Genomic DNA, 18,269 nt, shown 5'->3' on the forward strand with positions numbered 1-18,269 from the left:
GGAGGCTGTTCAGAGAAGGTTCACGAGGTTGATTCCGGAGATGAGGGGGTTGACTTATGAAGATAGGTTGAGTAGGTTGGGCCTCTACTCATTGGAGTTCAGAAGAATGAGAGGTGATCTTATCGAAACATAAAAGATAATGAGGGGGCTTGACAAGGTGGATGCAGAGAGGATATTTTCACTCATGGGGGAAACTAAAACTAGGGGACATAGTCTCAGAATAAGGGGCCGCCCATTTAAAACTGAGCTGAGGAGGAATTTCTTCTCTCAGAGGGTTGTAAATCTGTGGAATTCTCTGCCCCAGAGAACTGTGGGGGCTGGGTCATTGAATATATTTAAGGCGGAGATAGACAGATTTTTGAGTGATAAAGAAATAAAGGGGAATGGGGAACGGGCAGGGAAGTGGAGCTGAGTCCATGATCAGATCAGCCATGATCTTATTGAATGGCAGAGTAGGCTCGAGGGGCCAGGTGGCCTACTCCTGCTCCTATTTCTTATGTTCTTATTAACAAAATTTCTAGCCCATGGTCCTATAGTGCTAACGTATCTTTCCTTTCCTCTGGCGAAGACCCTCGCCTGATCCTGCCGGCTGCTCGGTGGCATGGTTGATCCCAGGAACACGGTGTGAAAGTAAGCACGGGCATAGGCCTCATTTGATCACTCCATGATACAGAGTATGGCAGCATTCGAGATAGTTGCCTCAAGCAAGACATTGGTTGGGCTATGAAACAAAAACAGAAACTGCTGGAAATACTCAGCGGGTCAGGCAGCATCTGCGGGGAGAGAAACAGAGTTAACGTTTTGGGTCAACGACCCTTTGTCAGAACAGTGTGAATGTTCGAAATGAACAGATTCTTAAGGAGCACTGAAAGGGTGAGGGGAGGAACGTGTTATGTCTTTAATACTCTTATGAATGACTCCACGAGGTCTAGTATTGTACTTGAGCTGTTGTGACCTTAGTCCCATTTATTGTAACTCCAGAGTGAGGCACAAGCATGGTGGGCAGCCTTTTATACTGGGCCCTGCACACCTATGCAGGTGATCCTCAGGCCTCCCACCGCAGTGCCCTCTGGTGGCACACCTTATGTGACTATACAGTTAGTATACATGGTCTACATACTTGACAGAAAGAACAAAAGGGAAGATCTGTGATAGGGTGGAAGACAGGAGAGATTAAGAGACAAAAGGGATGATGGGTCGACTTGAGATGGTAATGACAGAAGTTAGAAAAAGATTAGTCTGGATAGGGTATGAATGGCGGAATAATTACCAGTTGCCAGAGAAAAAAAATGACATAAGATCGGAGGAGAAGGGTTAAAAAAAGGAGGAAAGTGAGCAAAATATGGGAAGAGACTGTGGTCTGAAATTGTCGAACTCGAAGTTGAGTCCAAGTAAACGTTGCAGGTCTGAGACCCTTTGTCTCTAACTTTTCCAATTCTGACGAAGGATCTCAGACCTGAAACGTTAAACGTTTCTCTCACCACGGATGTCGCCTGGCCTGTTGAGTGTTTCCAGCATTTTCTGTTTTTGTTTCGGATTCCAGCATCCACGGTATTTCGATATTAGTTGGGCTACGGCCTTGTTGAACCATTAGAGAGTAACGCTGCTCTATATCCTACATTAGTAACACGATGCCATTAATATTTTATTTTTTATTAAAAAACAAAAAAAATCTTGAAAGCAATCAAGACAGTTTAATTTGGCTTATCTCCCAGTGTACTGATTCCCAGTTCTGCTTGTGCAGGTTCCAATAGAGGTGTGATAAGAGACTGCACGCGAGCCCTGCGTTGAACTAGCAATTACAGGCGGTGAATCCATCGGCATTAGCTACATTACTCAGCACTTTCTTTTTAAATAAACAATCGATTTTCTGAAACATGGACAGAAAGATCTGGGAAATGGGGATAATCAGTCAACATACAAGAGGACATTTTACAACTCAACTCTCTCAATATTCTGTGCAACTATTTCTCAGCAAAGATCAGTGAAGTTAAAGCTAAAAAGACATTGATGGGCACTCAGTTGTAGGAGGCCCATCTCTGTGGGTAGCCGTATTCTTGGAAGAGATCATTGGCCACCTGGTGATGCAGCAGCGGATTAAGACAATGATGGTATTTCTCCAGCGACTTGACGTGTCTACAGTACACGATCCTCGATCAGGCCAACATCCCCAGCATTGAAGCACTGATCAGCGCCGCTGGGCGGGGCCACATTGTCCGCATGCCCGACACGAGACTCCCAAAGCAAGCGCTCTACTCGGAACTCCTTCACGGCAAGCGAGCCCCGGGTGAGCAGAGGAAACGTTTCAAGGACACCCTCAAAGCCTCCCTGATAAAGCGCGACATCCCCACCGACGTCTGGGAGACCCTGGCCAAAGACCGCCCTAAGTGGAGGAAGAGCATCCGGGAGGGCGCTGAGCACCTCGAGTCTCGTCGCCGAGAACACGCAGAAATCAAGCGCAGGCAGCGGAAGGGGCGTGCGGCAAACCAGACTCCCCACCCACCCTTTCCTTCAACCACTGTCTGTCCCACCTGTGACAGAGACTGTAATTCCCGTATTGGACTGTTCAGCCACCCAAGGACTCATTTTTAGCGTGGAAGCGAGTCTCCCTCGATTCTGAGGGACTGCCTATGATGATGATGAAGACAATGAGGCTGAAATTGCCCTGCGCTGGGTTTGGGAGCGCATTATTCAGATTGGATGGTTTTTTTGCGCCGGTGTGGAATTGGCCTCTTTGAGGGGAAAAAAAAACGTCTCTTGCGCTAACGGAGCGTTTGCGGGCGCTGGCACGGCACGGCACTCGCGGGGCATGACACTCAGCGCACCAGCACAACGCAGGCATGCCGCGTCACGCTGACGCATCACAACGACTCTCCCCTTTTAGAGGGAAGGGCTGCTGCCAATTCTGCAGCCTCTTTAGTGACGCCCACCAGGGAGGGTGTCGGCTGGGCCAGTGGCCTGGCACCCGAGGGGGGGGGGGCGGGGGGGGGGGGGAAGGTGCCGGGCTGCACGTTGGCCACACCAGCGGCCGCCATTGTCGGGCCGATTGAACAAAGATGGCGGCTGCCGCGCTCCCACCTCCCGCTTATGGGCGGCCAGGGCGCCACAGCTTTTTGCACTGAGTAGCTGCCGGTGGCCTCGCCCCACGCTGGGGGGGGGGCGCAAAGGGCTCAGGGCGCACGGTGATGACGTAATCGCCGTGCATGCGCCGCGCCGGTGCGCCAATCGCCTTTTGCCGTCGGAGCCGCGGGGGGAAATTCCACACGAGTCGATGCGCCCGCGCGCTGACTCATTAGCGCCGGCTGGCAGCGCTAACTTGCCCTGCGCAAAAGGGCAGTTTTGGCCCTGATGGATCTGGTTTACAACGGTGTTGTGGCCCCTGATTCGGCATTGAGGTGATAGGAAGAGCAAATAGTCTGGGTGATAGGAACACAACAGTGAATACACTTCAACAAGGCTGTAAAGTGCTTTGAGATGTCCGGTGGTTATGAAAGGTGCTATATAAATGCAAGTCTTTCTTTTTTCTCTGTGGGTGTCAATGGCTGATTTGAAACGTGGTGCTCTTCCCTCAGGCCAGACAGCAACATTTGACATTCCGGGTAAATTGTTTGAACAGATATGTTATGATTATTCTAGTGAAAGTCAGTGCCAGTCGATGCTTCGGTGTCAAAGATAGGGAGGTTGTGGGTTTGTATTTGAGCTTCCCTGCACGGTAAGTTGTTGTGCTCTGTCGTCTTGTCAGAGGAAAACTCGGAACAGAAGGCAGGTGCTCCCCCACCGTGAGTGCAGCACAAAGTAGCACACATCAACCTACGACATTCCGCTGTTGGCTCGAGCTCAGCATTGGCCAAGGTCAGGTATCGGGCCAGCTACCTACTCGCTTGGCTGGGCAATGGCACACGTCACAGGTGCAGCTCAACAGGAAGAGGAAGGGAAGCCCAGGAGAGGGCTCGGTGTGCCTGCCAAAGCAAATGTTCACAAATTCGCGTCCCTTGTGCGAGCTGCCACTCGGATTTGCTGCTGCAGTTGAATTTTCAACCGTGACTTGGCCATGGGGTAAAGCGTCCAGGGGGAGTGGATACACCATCCTGAGAACAGCTGCCAAGCAGTGTTTCAATTAAGTACCACAAATATTGTTTCCAAACTGGGACTGTTTTTTTTAACCGAGAAACTTGCCCATAAGGAGCTCAGCGGCAGAACACTCTTCAATGTCAGCTCCCCTGTGGCGAGAGATGGTAACATAATAAATTGGATCTCGCCACATGGTTCACAAGACAGGGTCGAGCTGCTTGCTTGGGGATAAGCTACTTAAGTGTATCTGTGTTTTCCCCTTACAAGTACAGCTGAGTTGCCCGTGAATAACTCTTCCCCCCCCCCTATCAAGCTTCAATGTCACAGGGAGCTCCTAATGTGGAGCATCGCCCACAGCAGAACTTTACTCACGCAGAATTCCGTGACAGAACCATGCTACGGTTTACCAGGAGTAGTGCCGGCCCAAGGAAGGGCTGGCTGAGATAATAAGATCAGGGATTTATGGAGTACTGAGGCAGAACAAGTTTAAAAAAAAAAAGGTGGTTCAGGCTTAAGTTGAGAGCCTTTAGCAGTCATTATCAGGCATACAATTGACTTTCTTTTGCACCATTAAAGCAAACACAGAGATGTACAATGTACATCTCATGGTAAACTCCGCTCTGCCGTACATTCAGTCCATAAGCAAGGCTTGACACAGGACTTGCATTTATAATACGCCTTTATTAACCTCAGGATCTCCAATCCTTATTGAATGGCGGTGCAGGCTCGAAGGGCCGAATGGTCTACTCCTGCACCTATTTTCTATGTTCTAAAAGTGCTTTACAGCCAATCAAGTACTTTTTGAAGTGTAGTTACTATTGTGATGTAGGAAACACGGCAGACAATTTGGGCACAGCAAGCTCCCACAAAGAGCGGTGATTTTTCTTTTTCTTTATTCCTTCCGGGATGTGGGCGTCGCTGGCAAGGCCGGCATTTATTGCCCGTCCCTAATTGCCCTTGAGAAGGTGGTGGTGAGCCGCCTTCTTGAGCCGCTGCAGTCCGTGCGATGAAGGTGCTCCCACAGTGCTGTTCGGGAGGGAGTTCCAGGATTTTGACCCAGCGACGATGAAGGAACGGCCGATATATTTCCAAGTCGGGATGGTGTGTGACTTGGAGGGAAACTTGCAGGTGATGATGCTCCCATGCGCTTGCTGCCCTGGTCCTTCTAGTTAGAGGCCAAATAATCTGTTTTAGGCAATGATGGTTGAGGCATAAATATTAGCCAGGCCACCAGGTAGCAGTCCCATGCTCTTCATTGATAAAATGCCACGGGATCTTTTACATCCACCTGAGAGACGCAGGTTTGAGACTCTCGAGCAAGCTCTGTGGACAAAGGGTTCACTGTTTTGTCAAGTTTGCAAAACAACAACAACAACTTATATTTATATCGCACCTTTACGGACCGAAATAGCCCCTTCCCTTAAGGCCTGTTACCGCCGGAGGCGGCCACGCAGCAGAGTAGAACGGCCCCGATTTTTAGTGAAATGGCTGCAATTTTGAAAATTGCCCTGCTGTGGTATCCCAGTGGTGACCCGCGCCCCCCCCCCCCCACTACTGCCCCGCTGCTGCCAATCCGTCCTAAGTGCGTCACCAGAGCCCTCCCGAATGCAAAATTCCGCGCTGAAAATCTTGCTGCTGCCGCTCGGTGTCACCGATAGCTTTTTCAGTCGGTGCACTATGCTTGCAGTGCTTGTAAAATGGTGGCCCGGCCACCATTAAAGGGGGAGGGCGCACTGCCGCGGCCGCCATCTTACTTTTTGTTGTTGGCCGACTGCCAGGTCGGTCCGACAATTATGCCCCCCCCCCCCCCCCCGGGTTCGGCCGGGCTGCCTGGCACCCCGTAATGACGTCATCAGCGCTACACTGATGAGTGACAGCGGTGGAGACTATACCTGCCCCCCCCCCCCCACTTACGCCCCTCTACTTAACTAACTTCCGCTCACCGCCGCTCTTCAGTCCCCATTATGACCGACTTCCGGGCTGCTCAAAAAAAAAAGCCAAAGAGCGGAATTTCGCGTAAGAGGCCACCGCGGCAGTGACAACAGTCGAAACACGTTAGGCGAGCCGTGTTTTCGATCGGGGGGGGGGGCGGTCAATTTCGGCCCCTTAAAGTAGTAAAACGTCCCAAGGCACTTCACAGGAGCGTTATAAGACAAAAAAAATAACTTTGATACTGAGCCACATAAGAAGAATTTAGAGCCGATGACCAAAAGCTTGGTCAGAGAGGTTGGTTTTAAGGAGCGCCTTGAAGGAGGAAGGAGAGGCGGAGAGGTTTAGGCAGCGAGTTCCAGAGCCTGGGGCCCAGGCAGCCGAAAGCACGGATTTAAATTTAAGGAAAGACTGAAAATGTCATGGTCATGTGACTTTTGTATGCCTGTTACGATTAAACGATGTGTGTGTTTACTTCCTTTCACTGCTGTAGTTATTTATCGAGCTATCTATAATGTATTAAAAGTCTTGCATATGACACTCACTTGCTATCCACATGATTCTTACTTTCTGTAAGACTTGTACTGATACAGTGCCTTTCGTGACCTCAGGCCGTCCCAAAGCGGTTTACAGCCAATTAAGTACTTTTGGCGTGTGGTCACTGCTGTAATGCAGTAAACACGGCAGGCAATTTGTGCACAGAAAACTCCCACAAATAGGAATGTGATGACCAGATAATCCGTTTTCGTGATGTTGGTTGATTGCACACCAGGGATTAACCAATGTTATGGGCAGAGGAAACATTTCAAGGACACCCTCAAAGCCTCCTCGAAAAAATGCAACATCCCTACCGACACCTGGGAGTCCCTGGCCAAAGACCGCCCTAAGTGGGGGAAGAGCATCCGGGAGGGCGCTGAGCACCTCGAGTCTCGTCGCCGAGAGCATGCAGAAAGCAAGCGCAGGCAGCGGAAGGAGCGTGCGGCAAACCAGACTCACCCACCCACCCTTTCCTTCAACCACTGTCTGTCCCACCTGTGACAGAGACTGTAATTCCCGTATTGGACTGTTCCGTCACCTGAGAACTCACTTTTCGAGTGGAAACAAGTCTTGCTCAATTTCGAGCGACTGCCTGTGATGGTGATGATGATGACGGATTAACAATTTGGAATCACGTTGCTGGAGCTTAGAACCTCTGACTGTGAGGGAAGGTAGAAGATTTCCAGTGATCTCAGATGCCGTCAAAATTTCTTCTGCCACTCCAGCAATCTCTCTTGTACATTCTTTTTTAGGCCAAAGGCTTTGAAGTAAGGCATTTCCACCATATCAAGTAGGGAAGTCCTGCTCCAACTGTATAGGGCATTGGTGAGTCCACACTTGGAGTACTGCGTACTGTTTTGGTCTCCTTATTTAAGGAAGGATATACTTATACTGGAGGCAGTTCAGAGAAGGTTCACCAGGTTGATTCCTGAGATGAAGGGGATATATTCTATAGGTATGTGAAGAGAAAGAGATTAGTGAAAACAAACATAGGTTCCTGGCAGTCTGAATCAGGTGAATTTATAATGGGGAACAGAGAAATGACAGACCTATTGAACAAATACTTTGGTTCTGCCTTCATGAAGGAAGACACAAATAACCTTCCGGAAATACCAGGGGTCAGAGGATCTAGTGAGGAGGAACTGAAGGAAATCCTTATTAGGTCAGGAAATTGTGTTAGGGAAATTGATGGGATTGAAGGCCGATAAATCCTCAGGGCCTGATAGTCTGCATCCCAGAGTATTTAAGGAAGTGGCCCTAGAAATAGTGGATGCATTGGTGATCATTTTCCAACAGTCTATTGACTCTGGATCAATTCCTATGGACTGGAGAGTAGCTAATGTAACACCACTTTTTAAAAAAGGAGGAAGAAAGAAAACGGGTAATTATAGACCGACATCGGTAGTGGTGAAAATGTTGGAATCAATTATTAAAGATGAAATAGCAGCGCATTTGGAAAGCAGTGACAGGATCGGTCCAAGTCAGCATGGATTTATGAAAGGGAAATCATGCTTGACAAATTTTCTAGAATGTTTTGAGGATGTAACTAATAGAGTGTCAAGGGAGAACCAGTGGATGTGGTATAATTGGACTTTCAAAAAGCTTTCGACAAGGTCCCACACAAGAGATTGTTGTGCAAAATAAAAGCACATGGTATTGGGATAATGTATTGACGTGGATAGAGAACTGGTTGGCAGACAGGAAGCAGAGAGTCAGAATGGCAGGCAGTGACTAGTGGGGTCTCAGTGCTGGAATCCCAGCTATTTACAATATACATCAATGATTTAGATGAAGGAATTGAGTGTGATATCTCGATGTTTGCAGATGACACAAAGCTGGATGGGAGTGTAAGCTGTGAGGAGGATGCTAAGAGGCTGCAGGGTGACTTGGACAAATTAGGTGAGTGGGCAAATGCATGGCAGATGCAGTATAATGTGGATAAATGTGATGTTATCCACTTTGGTGGCAAAAACGTGAAGGCAGAATATTATCTGAATGGCGGCAGATTAGGGAAAGGGAAGGTGCAACGAGACCTGAATATCATGGTACATCAGTCATTGAAAGTTGGCATGCAGGTGCAGCAGGCGGTGAAGAAGGCAAATGGCATGGTGGCCTTCATAGCGAGGGGATTTGAGTTTAGGAGCAGGGAGGTGTTACTGCAGTTGTACAGGGCCTTGGTGAGGCCTCACCTGGAATATTGTGTTCAGTTTTGGTCTCCTAATCTGAGGAAGGACATTCTTGCTATTGAGGGAGTGCAGCGAAGGTTCACCAGACTGATTCCCGGAATGGCAGGACTGACATATGAGGAGAGACTGGATCGGCTGGGTCTGTATTCACTGGAGTTTAGAAGAATGAGAGGGGATCTCATAGAAACATATAAAATTCTGATGGGACTGGACAGGTTAGATGCAGGAAGAATGTTCCCGCTGTTGGGGATGTCCAGAACCAGGGGTCACAGTCTAAGGATAAGGGGTAAGCCATTTAGGACCAAGATGAGGAGAAACTTTTTCACTCAGAGAGTTGTGAACCTGTGGAATTCTCTACCGCAGAGAGTTGTTGATGCCGGTTCGTTAGGTATATTCAAGAGGGAGTTGGATATGGCCCTTATGGCTAAAGGGATCAAGGGGTATGGAGAAAGCAGGAAAGGGGTACTGAGGTGAATGATCAGCCATGATCTTATTGAATGGCGGTGCAGGCTCGAAGGGCTGAATGGCCTACTCCGGCACCTATTTTCTATGTTTCTATGTCTTATGAAGAAAGGTTGAGCAGCTTGGGCCTATACTCAATGGAGTTTAGAAGAATGAGAGGTGATCTTATTGAAAAATATAAAATTCTGAGGGAGCTTAATAGGGTAGATGAAGAGAGAATGTTTCCCCTTGTGGGGGAATCTAGAACTAGGGGGCATAGTTTCAGAATAAGGGGTCGGTCATTTAAAATGGAAATGAGGAGGAATTTCTTCTCAGAGGGTCGTGAATCTTTGGAATTCTCTGCCCCAGAGAGCTGTGGGGGCTGGGCCATTGAATATATCTAAGGTGTTGATAGACAGATTTTTGAACAATAAGTGAGTAAAGGGTTATGGGGAGAGGGCGGGGAAGTGGAGTTGAGGCCAAGATCGGATCAGCCATGATCTTCTTGAATGGCGGTGCAGGCTCGAGGGGCCAAATGGCCTACTCCTGTTCCTATTTCTTATGTTCTTATATCAGCTAATACTGGCTATACACATGCCTTTTTCATTTCATTCCGAGTTACCCTTGGTGCAATGTGAGCTCCAACCCCATTGCTGTTTGTTTTACTATATGGTAAACGCCCCCAGCAGCAGTGGTGCAACGGTAGAAGGCCTCAGTCCGAGCTGGGAGCGACAGCATAGCAATTATGGGATGCAAACCCAGAGGAAATGGGTCTTGCCCCAGAATCCACCGACGATGTTGCTGGTGACCAGATTTTACGCCTGTAAATCACAAAAAACATAAACAGCAGCAGGAGTAGGCCATAAGACGCCTCAAGCCTGCTCCGCCATTCAATAAGATCATGGTTGAACCTGTACATCAACTCCACTTTCCCGCCCAATCCCCATATCCCTTGATTCCCGTAGAGTGCAAAAATCTAGTGATCTCAACCTTGAATATACTCAACGACACAGCCCTCTGGGGTAGAGAATTCCAAAGATTCACAACCTTCAGTGGAAAAAATTCTCCTCATCTCAGTCCTAAATGGCCGACCCTTTATTCTGAGACTGTGACCCCTGGTTCTAGACTCCTCAGCCAGGGGAAACATCCTCCCTGCATCTACCCTGTCAAGGCCCCTAAAAGTATTCTATCTTTCAATGAGATCACCTCTCAATCTTCTGAACTCCAGAGAGTAGAGTCCCAATCTACTCAATCTCTCCTCACAGGACAACCCTCTCATCCCAGTGAGTATATTTGGGGAAAAGTATACGCAACACCCCAATTTTACTCCTTAACATACTTTTTTACATGGGCCCAGAAATTTGATTAGGCCAGAAAATGGACGGTGCCACCATGGGCCAAGGTTAACGGCCTCCCGCAAAAAGAGCATTGGCAGCACCGGTATTTGGGGGTCACCTGCTGATTTAAATGAGCGCAGTGCAGAAGCTCCCATGCAAAGTGCACGCTTTGCGGCGGTAACATCAGCAGGTGGCCAAAGGTCACGTCTAAAGGTTCGGTGCTGTCTTCTTGGGCGGTCAGGATGATGTCAGGATTATGGTTGTGAAGGAATTGTGGGGACGAAAATCCCCAGTGCTTCGACTGGGGGGTGCTAACCGACTGGGGGTGCTAACTGACTCGGGGCGGGACTTCTTGCACCCGGCGCGTAAGTCCCGCCCCCGCCGCAAAATTGCGCTTAGCGCCACTCACAGGAAGTGGAGACCAATCTCGCTGCTCCATTTCCTGTTGGGGCGTTACTGGAGCACGATTGGCTGCTCCACGCATTTCAACGCAGATCCCCTTCCGTTAGAGGGGAAGGCCACTGCGCACTCTGCCGGGCCTCTGATGGTCTCCACTGGGCCACCAGGGAGGTGTGGTGCTGAGGCCGTAGCCCGGCACCCAAACAGGGCGCTGGGCTGCATGATGGCGGCCCGGGACCACGGCAAAGAAACAAGAAGAGGATCGACCGGAGAGTCGGCCGGAAAATAAAATGGCGCCGCTCGGCGCTCCCGCCCTCCCCTTTACCTTCCGCTCTGCAAACGGACGTCGGCCTGCTTCGCGATCTACGAGGCTGGAGCTGACACCACTCACAGCAGCCTTGTGTGGCACTGGCCAGTTTCTGCTGCGGGGTGGAATGGGGCCGGTGCGCGGTGCTCATGGGTCGCCGCGCACGGCGATGATGTCATGGCCGGTAGCGCAGTGGCCTGGGGTGCTACTGCGACAGCACCTTCGCTAATGCCTGTGCAATTTTGTGGGAACCGATAGCGCTCCCCCGCTCCCGCCAAGGCGAAAACAGTTCTGTGCCCGGTATATGGGAGGTGGGGGGGAGAAATTGCGTATCATAGAAAACATAGAAACATAGAAAATAGGTGCAGGAGTAGGCCATTTGGCCCTTCGAGCCTGCACCGCCATTCAATGAGTCCATGGCTGAACATGCAACTTCAGTACCCCATTCCTGCTTTCTCGCCATACCCCTTGATCCCCCTAGTAGTAAGGACTACATCTAACTCCTTTTTGAATATATTTAGTGAATTGGCCTCAACAACTTTCTGCGGTAGGGAATTCCACAGGTTCACCACTCTCTGGGTGAAGAAGTTTCTCCTCATCTCGGTCCTAAATGGCTTACCCCTTATCCTTAGACTGTGACCCCTGGTTCTGGGCTTCCCCAACATTGGGAACATTCTTCCTGCATCTAACCTGTCTAACCCCGTCAGAATTGTAAACTTGGGGCAGGCGTGAACTTTTTGCGAGAGCGCAATAATATCGGCGGGCACTATCCAGACGTAAACTACTGGTTTAGCGCTTCAGAAGGGAAGAGAAGCACTAAATAAAGCACTACCACTTCCCTTGGAGCGTTAAACCACACAAGAGGGGCGGTAGCAGTGCAGCGTCGTCCAATGTCCCATGCAGCGTTGCCTGGATCGGCGGCTCCTTCCCTCTCTTAAAGGGGAGGGCCATTGCTGCAAGCTCTGCATTAAATATACTTCCATGGTGGCCAATGGCCAATGGCACTCGAACAGGAGTGCAGGGCTGATCGATCGCGGCCGAAGAAGAGGGAAAAAAAAAATGCTCAGAGGGTTGTTACAAGAGTTTTCACTTACCTGAGCGGCGATCCTGTGAAATACCGCTCCCCAAGCAGCCAACCTACCTTACAACGCCTCCTGCGGCTGCCGGTGTTGTCGCCTGGCGATGCTGCAGGGGGCGGAACTGAAGTTCTGATCCGGGGCGCTACCGGGGTGATGCGCAGCGCGATGACCTCATGGTCTCCGGGGCGCAGGAGATTGTGGCGCTCGGGGTTACCGCTGCCGCAAACCTCCACGGCAATCTCGCGGGCGTCGGTACTGTTGCCGCATCCGGTTGCAGAGCCTGTCACGCCCAGTTATCGCCCTCTGGAGGCGCTAACAGGAGGCACAAAGGAGGCCAATTTCTAGCCCCCATATTTTCAATAAGAACAAAAAAAACCGCCTATAAATCTTAATATTTCTTTGATTAGCGGGTTCATCAACATTTTATTAATTTAAACTTGATCTTGCCAAAAAAATCTAAAAAATAAATTAAATTAAGCAGCAATGCTAAAATAAGCCAGCTTGTTCCAGATCATATTGAAGAATTTTTGCAATAAAGACAACTGGAGTCAGTTATTTGGCTGTAACTTATTTAAAAGCAGCTCGGTAAATGTGAATTGAAATAAAATTAAATAAAAATGGAAACATGACCCTCTTGGTCATGACTTTGCGGTTGTAAATCATGCAGAAGAGAGTTCAATTATATTTTTAACAACAGATCTTTGAAGAACTCGTGGTGAGAATATGGATGTTAAATTTTCCTTAATTCCTGGCCTTTTAAAAACAGACTTCAAAACTTTGCATATTATTTTAGCAATTTCTAAACTAGAAAACCCAATTTATAAAATTTAAGGAAATGCAGCTTTGATTTTTTTCCTGAGATTCTGACAAAAGTCGTACAATATAGTTTATTTTGAAGGTATTTACATAGAAACATAGAAAATAGGTGCAGGAGTGGGCCATTCGGCCCTTTGAGCCTGCACCGCCATTCAATATGATCATGGCTGATCATGCAACTTCAGTACCCCATTCCTGCTTTCTCTCCATACCCCTTGATCCCTTTAGCTGTAAGGACCACATCTAACTCTCTTTTGAATATATCTAACGAACTGGCCTCAACAACTGTCTGTGGTAGAGAATTCCACAGATTCACAATTCTCTGAGTGAAGAAGTTTCTCCTCATCTCGGTTCTAAATGGCTTACCCCTTATCCTTAGACTGTGACCCCTGGTTCTGTACTTCCCCAACATCGGGAACATTCTTCCTGCATTTAACATGTCCAATCCCGTTAGAATTTTATATGTTTCTATGAGATCCCCTCTCATTCTTCTAAATTCCAGTAAATATAAGCCTAGTTGATCCAGTCCTGATATGTCAGTCCTGCCATCCCGGGAATCAGTCTGGTGAACCTTTGCTGCACTCCCTCAATAGCAAGAATGTCCTTCCTCAGATTAGGAGACCAAAACTGTACACAATATTCAAGGTGTGGCCTCACCAAGGCCCTGTACAACTGCAGTAAAACCTCCCTGCTCCTATACTCAAATCCTCTCGCTATGAAGGCCAACATGCCATTTGCCTTCTTCACGGCCTGCTGTACCAGCATGCCAACTTTCAATAACTGATGTACCATGATACCCAGGTCTCGTTGCACTTCCCCTTTTCCTATTCTGTCACCATTCAGATAATATTCTGCCTTCCTGTTTTTGCCACCAAAGTGGATAACCTCACATTTATCCACATTATACTGCATCGTACCACCTGTAATGTGGTGGGGTGGGGGGGGGCGGGGGAGATTTGATGCATCTCATTGGAAATAGTTTTCATGCTAATTACATAGTCTGAGGTCTCCATAGTCCATAGTTACTGGTTATGTCAGCAGCTGTTTACTGTACGGATTATAGCTCACAGCCGCTTTATCCTAGCTCTCATCATAGGCTTGCGTCCACTCTAAAAGTGAGTTTTCAGGTGACTGAACAGTCCAATACAGGAATTACAGTCGTTGTCATAGGTGGGACAGACAGATCCAAGACCGTTCCATCCTCTGTCGAACTACAGTATGCAGACGACGCTTGCGTCTGCGTACATTCGGAGGTTGAACTCCAAGTCATAGTCAACATCTTCATCGAGGCGTATGAAAACATGGGCCTTACACTAAACATCTGTAAGACAAAGGTCCTCCACCAACCTGACCCCGCCACACAGCACTGCCCCCCCAGTCATCCAGATCTACGGCGTGGCCTTGGACAACATGGACCACTTTCCATACCTCGGGAGCCTATTATCAGCAAGGGCGGCCATTGACGACGAGGTTCAACTCCGCCTCCAGTGCGCCAGTGCAGCCTTCGGCCGCCTGAGGTAGAGAGTGTTCGAAGATCAGGTCCTCAAATCTGGCACCTGGCTCTACGCGCTGTCAATGGCTGCACGCATGGGCCTGCTTTGGAAAGGGCGTGAAGGAGCGCCGATGACCAAATTCGCTAAGCATGCGTCAATTCGGCATTTGCACTCTGATTGACGTCGCGTTTCTATTAATTGAAATACTTGCAGCGATCGCATGCAACGGCAGCGCTGCCGTCCTGACCAATATGGCGTCCACCGCCATATTGTTCTGCGCCGGACAAGGGGAAGCGAGGTGGACACCATTCTTTCTTCCAACCTGGCCTAAACAGCCAGCGCTAAAGTTTTGAATTTCTATGCCACGGTTTCTAAAGGCAGAGTTATAAAGTAGATATGCAGCAATAATACCAAAATAGGTACTATAACATTTGGTTACAGAAAGCAAATCAATCTCAAAAGATCAGTGTCATGTGTGAACGTTTGGGATCACTAGCCACTAGATGGCGTCACTGTTGGAGGCCATTGGACTGCACGCACTGTGTGCAGCCCAAGTATAAAAGGCCAGCCATTTTGTATCTTAGTCACGTTGGGCCTTAATAAAGCAGAGTCAAGGTCATACCTCTTGGAGTTAAACAGTACTCAGTCTAACAGTTATTGCATACACAACATTTGGCGATGAGGCAACAAGAACCTTTGCATGCAAAAATGAGCACAATTGGATTGTTGGAGCGATTTGTGGAAGGAGAAGATTGGGCAGACTTGTGAGCCATTTGAGCCAGTTCTTCGTGGTCATCAAAATGGAGGAGGTCGGCGATGCAGATCGGCGCCAGGTGGTGTTCCTCACGGTTTGTGGTCCAAAAATTTATGGTCTGATGATGAATCTACTCCTGCCTGTGAGTCCAACAGAGAAGGCGTATGAAGAATTGTGTACATGGGTACAGGACCACCTTAAGCCAGCCGAAGGCATCATCAGCCCGAGATACAGATTTTACACGCACGTTCGCTCAGAGGGCCAGAATGCGGCGGAATTCGTTGCCGACCTGAGAAGTCTAGTGGGGCCATGTAAGTTCGGGGCTGTGTTGGCAGACATGCTGCAGGACTGCTTTGTAATCGGCATCAACCACGAGGTGATCCTGTGTAAACTACTGGCGGTGGAGACGTTAGACTTGAACAGGGCCATCACAATCGTTCAGTCATACATGACGACGGATAGGAGTCTAAAGCAGATATCAGTGAAAAATCAAAACTCGGCAAGTACTGTAAATATGATTGATTCGGTGTTCGGCAGAGCAGCACATGTCAGTGTCTACCCGACTGCATACGCGAAACTTGCGGCTGCCCAAAATCCGCCAGCGGGAATGCATCCGATTTCTCCGTGTTGGACTTGTGGGGGAAATCACCGGCACCAGCAGTGCCGATTTAAGCAAAATAGTTGCAAAGGCTTTCTGAGAGTGGGGCATCTCCTGCGCAAGTGTCCACAGATGAGCAAGCGTGCTGCGACACACCATGTGGAGAATGATGCTCAGACTAGCGTGGATCTGGATATACAATCCGGAAAGAGGAGGAAGTGTATGGACTGTACTCGTTCCTAACTAAGAGCAAACCGATAATGATCAAAGTGAAATTTAATGGGGTGCCGGTATCGATGGAACTGGACACGGGGGGTGAGTCAATCGATAATTAATCAGAGGGCATTCGACAAGCTGTGGGATACTAAGGCTGTGAGATCCAGGCTGAGTCCAGTCAATGCCAAGTTGCGCACATACACCAAAGAACTCATAATGGTGATTGGCAGTGCCACAATTAAAGTGTCATATGACGGTGCGATTCACGAGTTACCGCTTTGAATTGTCCCAGGCAATGGCCCAACGTTGTTCGGCAGGAACTGGCTTGAAAAAAATCAGATGCGATTGGAACGACATCAAGGCGTTGTCGTCGGAGAAAGATACATGCGCCCAAGTACTGAGCAAGTTCCCCTCGCTGTTCGAACCAGGCATCGGCAACTTCACGGGAGCCAAGGTGCAGATCCATGTGGACTCGGATACAAGACCCGTCCATCATAAAGCTCGGGCAGTTCCGTATGTGATGAGGGAGAAGGTCGAAATCGAACTGGACAAACTCCAGCGTGAAGAGATCATACCACCGGTTGAATTTAATGAATGGGCCAAGCCCCATTGTTCCTGTGCTGAAAAGTGATGGCACAGTCAGAACCTGTGGAGACTACAAAGCTACGATCAACAGGGTTTCAAAACAGGATCAGTACCCATTACCGAAGGCTGATGACTTGTTTGCAACGCTAGCCGGGGGGAAGTTGTTCACCAAACTGGACTTGACTTCGGCCTACATGAAGAGACTTACGTGCATTAACACGCTTAAAGGACTGTTTATTTATCACGGGTGCCCTTTTGGAATTCGCTCAGCTGCAGCAATATTTCAGAGGAACATGGATAGTCTACTGAAGTCCGTTCACAGAACCATCGTGTTCCAAGATGACATCCTGATCACAGGTCGTGACTCCGAGGAACATCTGAACAACCTGGAAGAGGTTCTACATTGTCTGGACAAAGTGGGGCTCGGATTGAAACGCTTGAAGTGCATCTTCGTGGCACCAGAGGTCGAATTCCTGGGGAGGAAAATTGCTGCTTGACGGCATCAGGCCCACGGACACGAAAACCAAGGCCATCAAGAATGCACCCAAGCCGCAGAATGTGATGGAGTTGCGTTCATTCCTGGGTCTACTCAGCTACTTTGGTAACTTCCTACCTAAATTGAGCACCTTATTAGAACCACTGCACATGATGCTAAGAAAAGGCGACAACTGGGTGTGGGGTGCGTCTCAAGACAGAGCTTTTGAGAAAGCCACTAATCTGCTTTGCTCTAACAAGCTGCTGGTACATTATGACCCATGTAAACGTTTAGTATTGGCCTGTGATGCTTCGTCATATGGAATTGGTTGCGTATTCCAACAAGCTAATGAGCCGGGTAAACTTCAACCAGTCGCATATGCTTCAAAAAGTTTGTTTAAAGCGGAAAGAGCCTACAGCATGGTAGAGAAAGAAGCACTAGCCTGTGTGTATGGGGTTAAAAAGATGCATCAGTACTTGTTTGGTCTTCGGTTTGAACTGGAGACGGATCACAAGCTGCTCATTTCACTGTTCTCTGAAAACAAAGCTATCAATACCAATACTTCATCCCATATCCAGAGGTGAGTGCTGACATTATCCGCTTATGATTATGTCATTTGCCGTAGTCCTGGCACCGAGAATTGTGCCGATGCTTTGAGCTGTCTGCTGTTGCCCACACCAGAGGTAGAAACGCCACAACCGGCGGACCTATTGTTAGTTATGGATGCTTTTGAGAGTGAAGGGACCACTGTCACGGCTCAACAAGTTAAGACCTGGACCAGCCAGGACCCGATTTTATCAGTGGTGAAGAGTTGCATCCTCAAAGGTGATTAGTCTGCCATACCCAAGTAAATGTGCGAGGAGACCAAACGTTACATTCACCACAACTAAAAAGACGAACTGTCTATTCAGTCGGATTGTATACTGTGGGGCAATCGTGTTGTTATGCCTAAGAAAGGGAGAGAGAAATTTGTACGTGAGCTACATAGCACACATCCCGACATTGTAATGATAAAAGCCATCGCCAGGTCTCATAGATGGTGGCCG

General features: G+C 48.7%; 1 protein-coding gene across 4 annotated transcripts in view; it reads right to left on the minus strand.

Annotated features, from left to right (window-relative positions):
• Positions 1 to 2,999: 2,999 nt before the first annotated feature.
• The window catches only part of LOC139269047 (leucine-rich repeat-containing protein 74B-like), a 129,124-nt gene continuing 113,854 nt past the window's right edge, over positions 3,000 to 18,269 (minus strand). For 2 of the 4 annotated variants that reach the window (XR_011594150.1, XR_011594149.1), the window contains exons 14-15: positions 7,088 to 7,486; positions 3,001 to 5,394 (exon numbers count right to left, since the gene is read on the minus strand). Coding sequence is in view for 1 of the 4 variants with exons in the window: in XM_070888037.1 (XP_070744138.1) it covers positions 7,408 to 7,486 (79 nt within the window). In the remaining 3 variants the exon portion in view is untranslated. Of the gene's footprint in view, positions 5,395 to 7,007; positions 7,487 to 18,269 lie in introns of those variants that run through there. The other 2 variants (XR_011594151.1, XM_070888037.1) reach the window with 2 other exon arrangements.

Source organism: Pristiophorus japonicus, chromosome 8 (assembly GCF_044704955.1).
Source record: "Pristiophorus japonicus isolate sPriJap1 chromosome 8, sPriJap1.hap1, whole genome shotgun sequence".
NCBI lineage: Eukaryota > Metazoa > Chordata > Chondrichthyes > Pristiophoridae > Pristiophorus > Pristiophorus japonicus.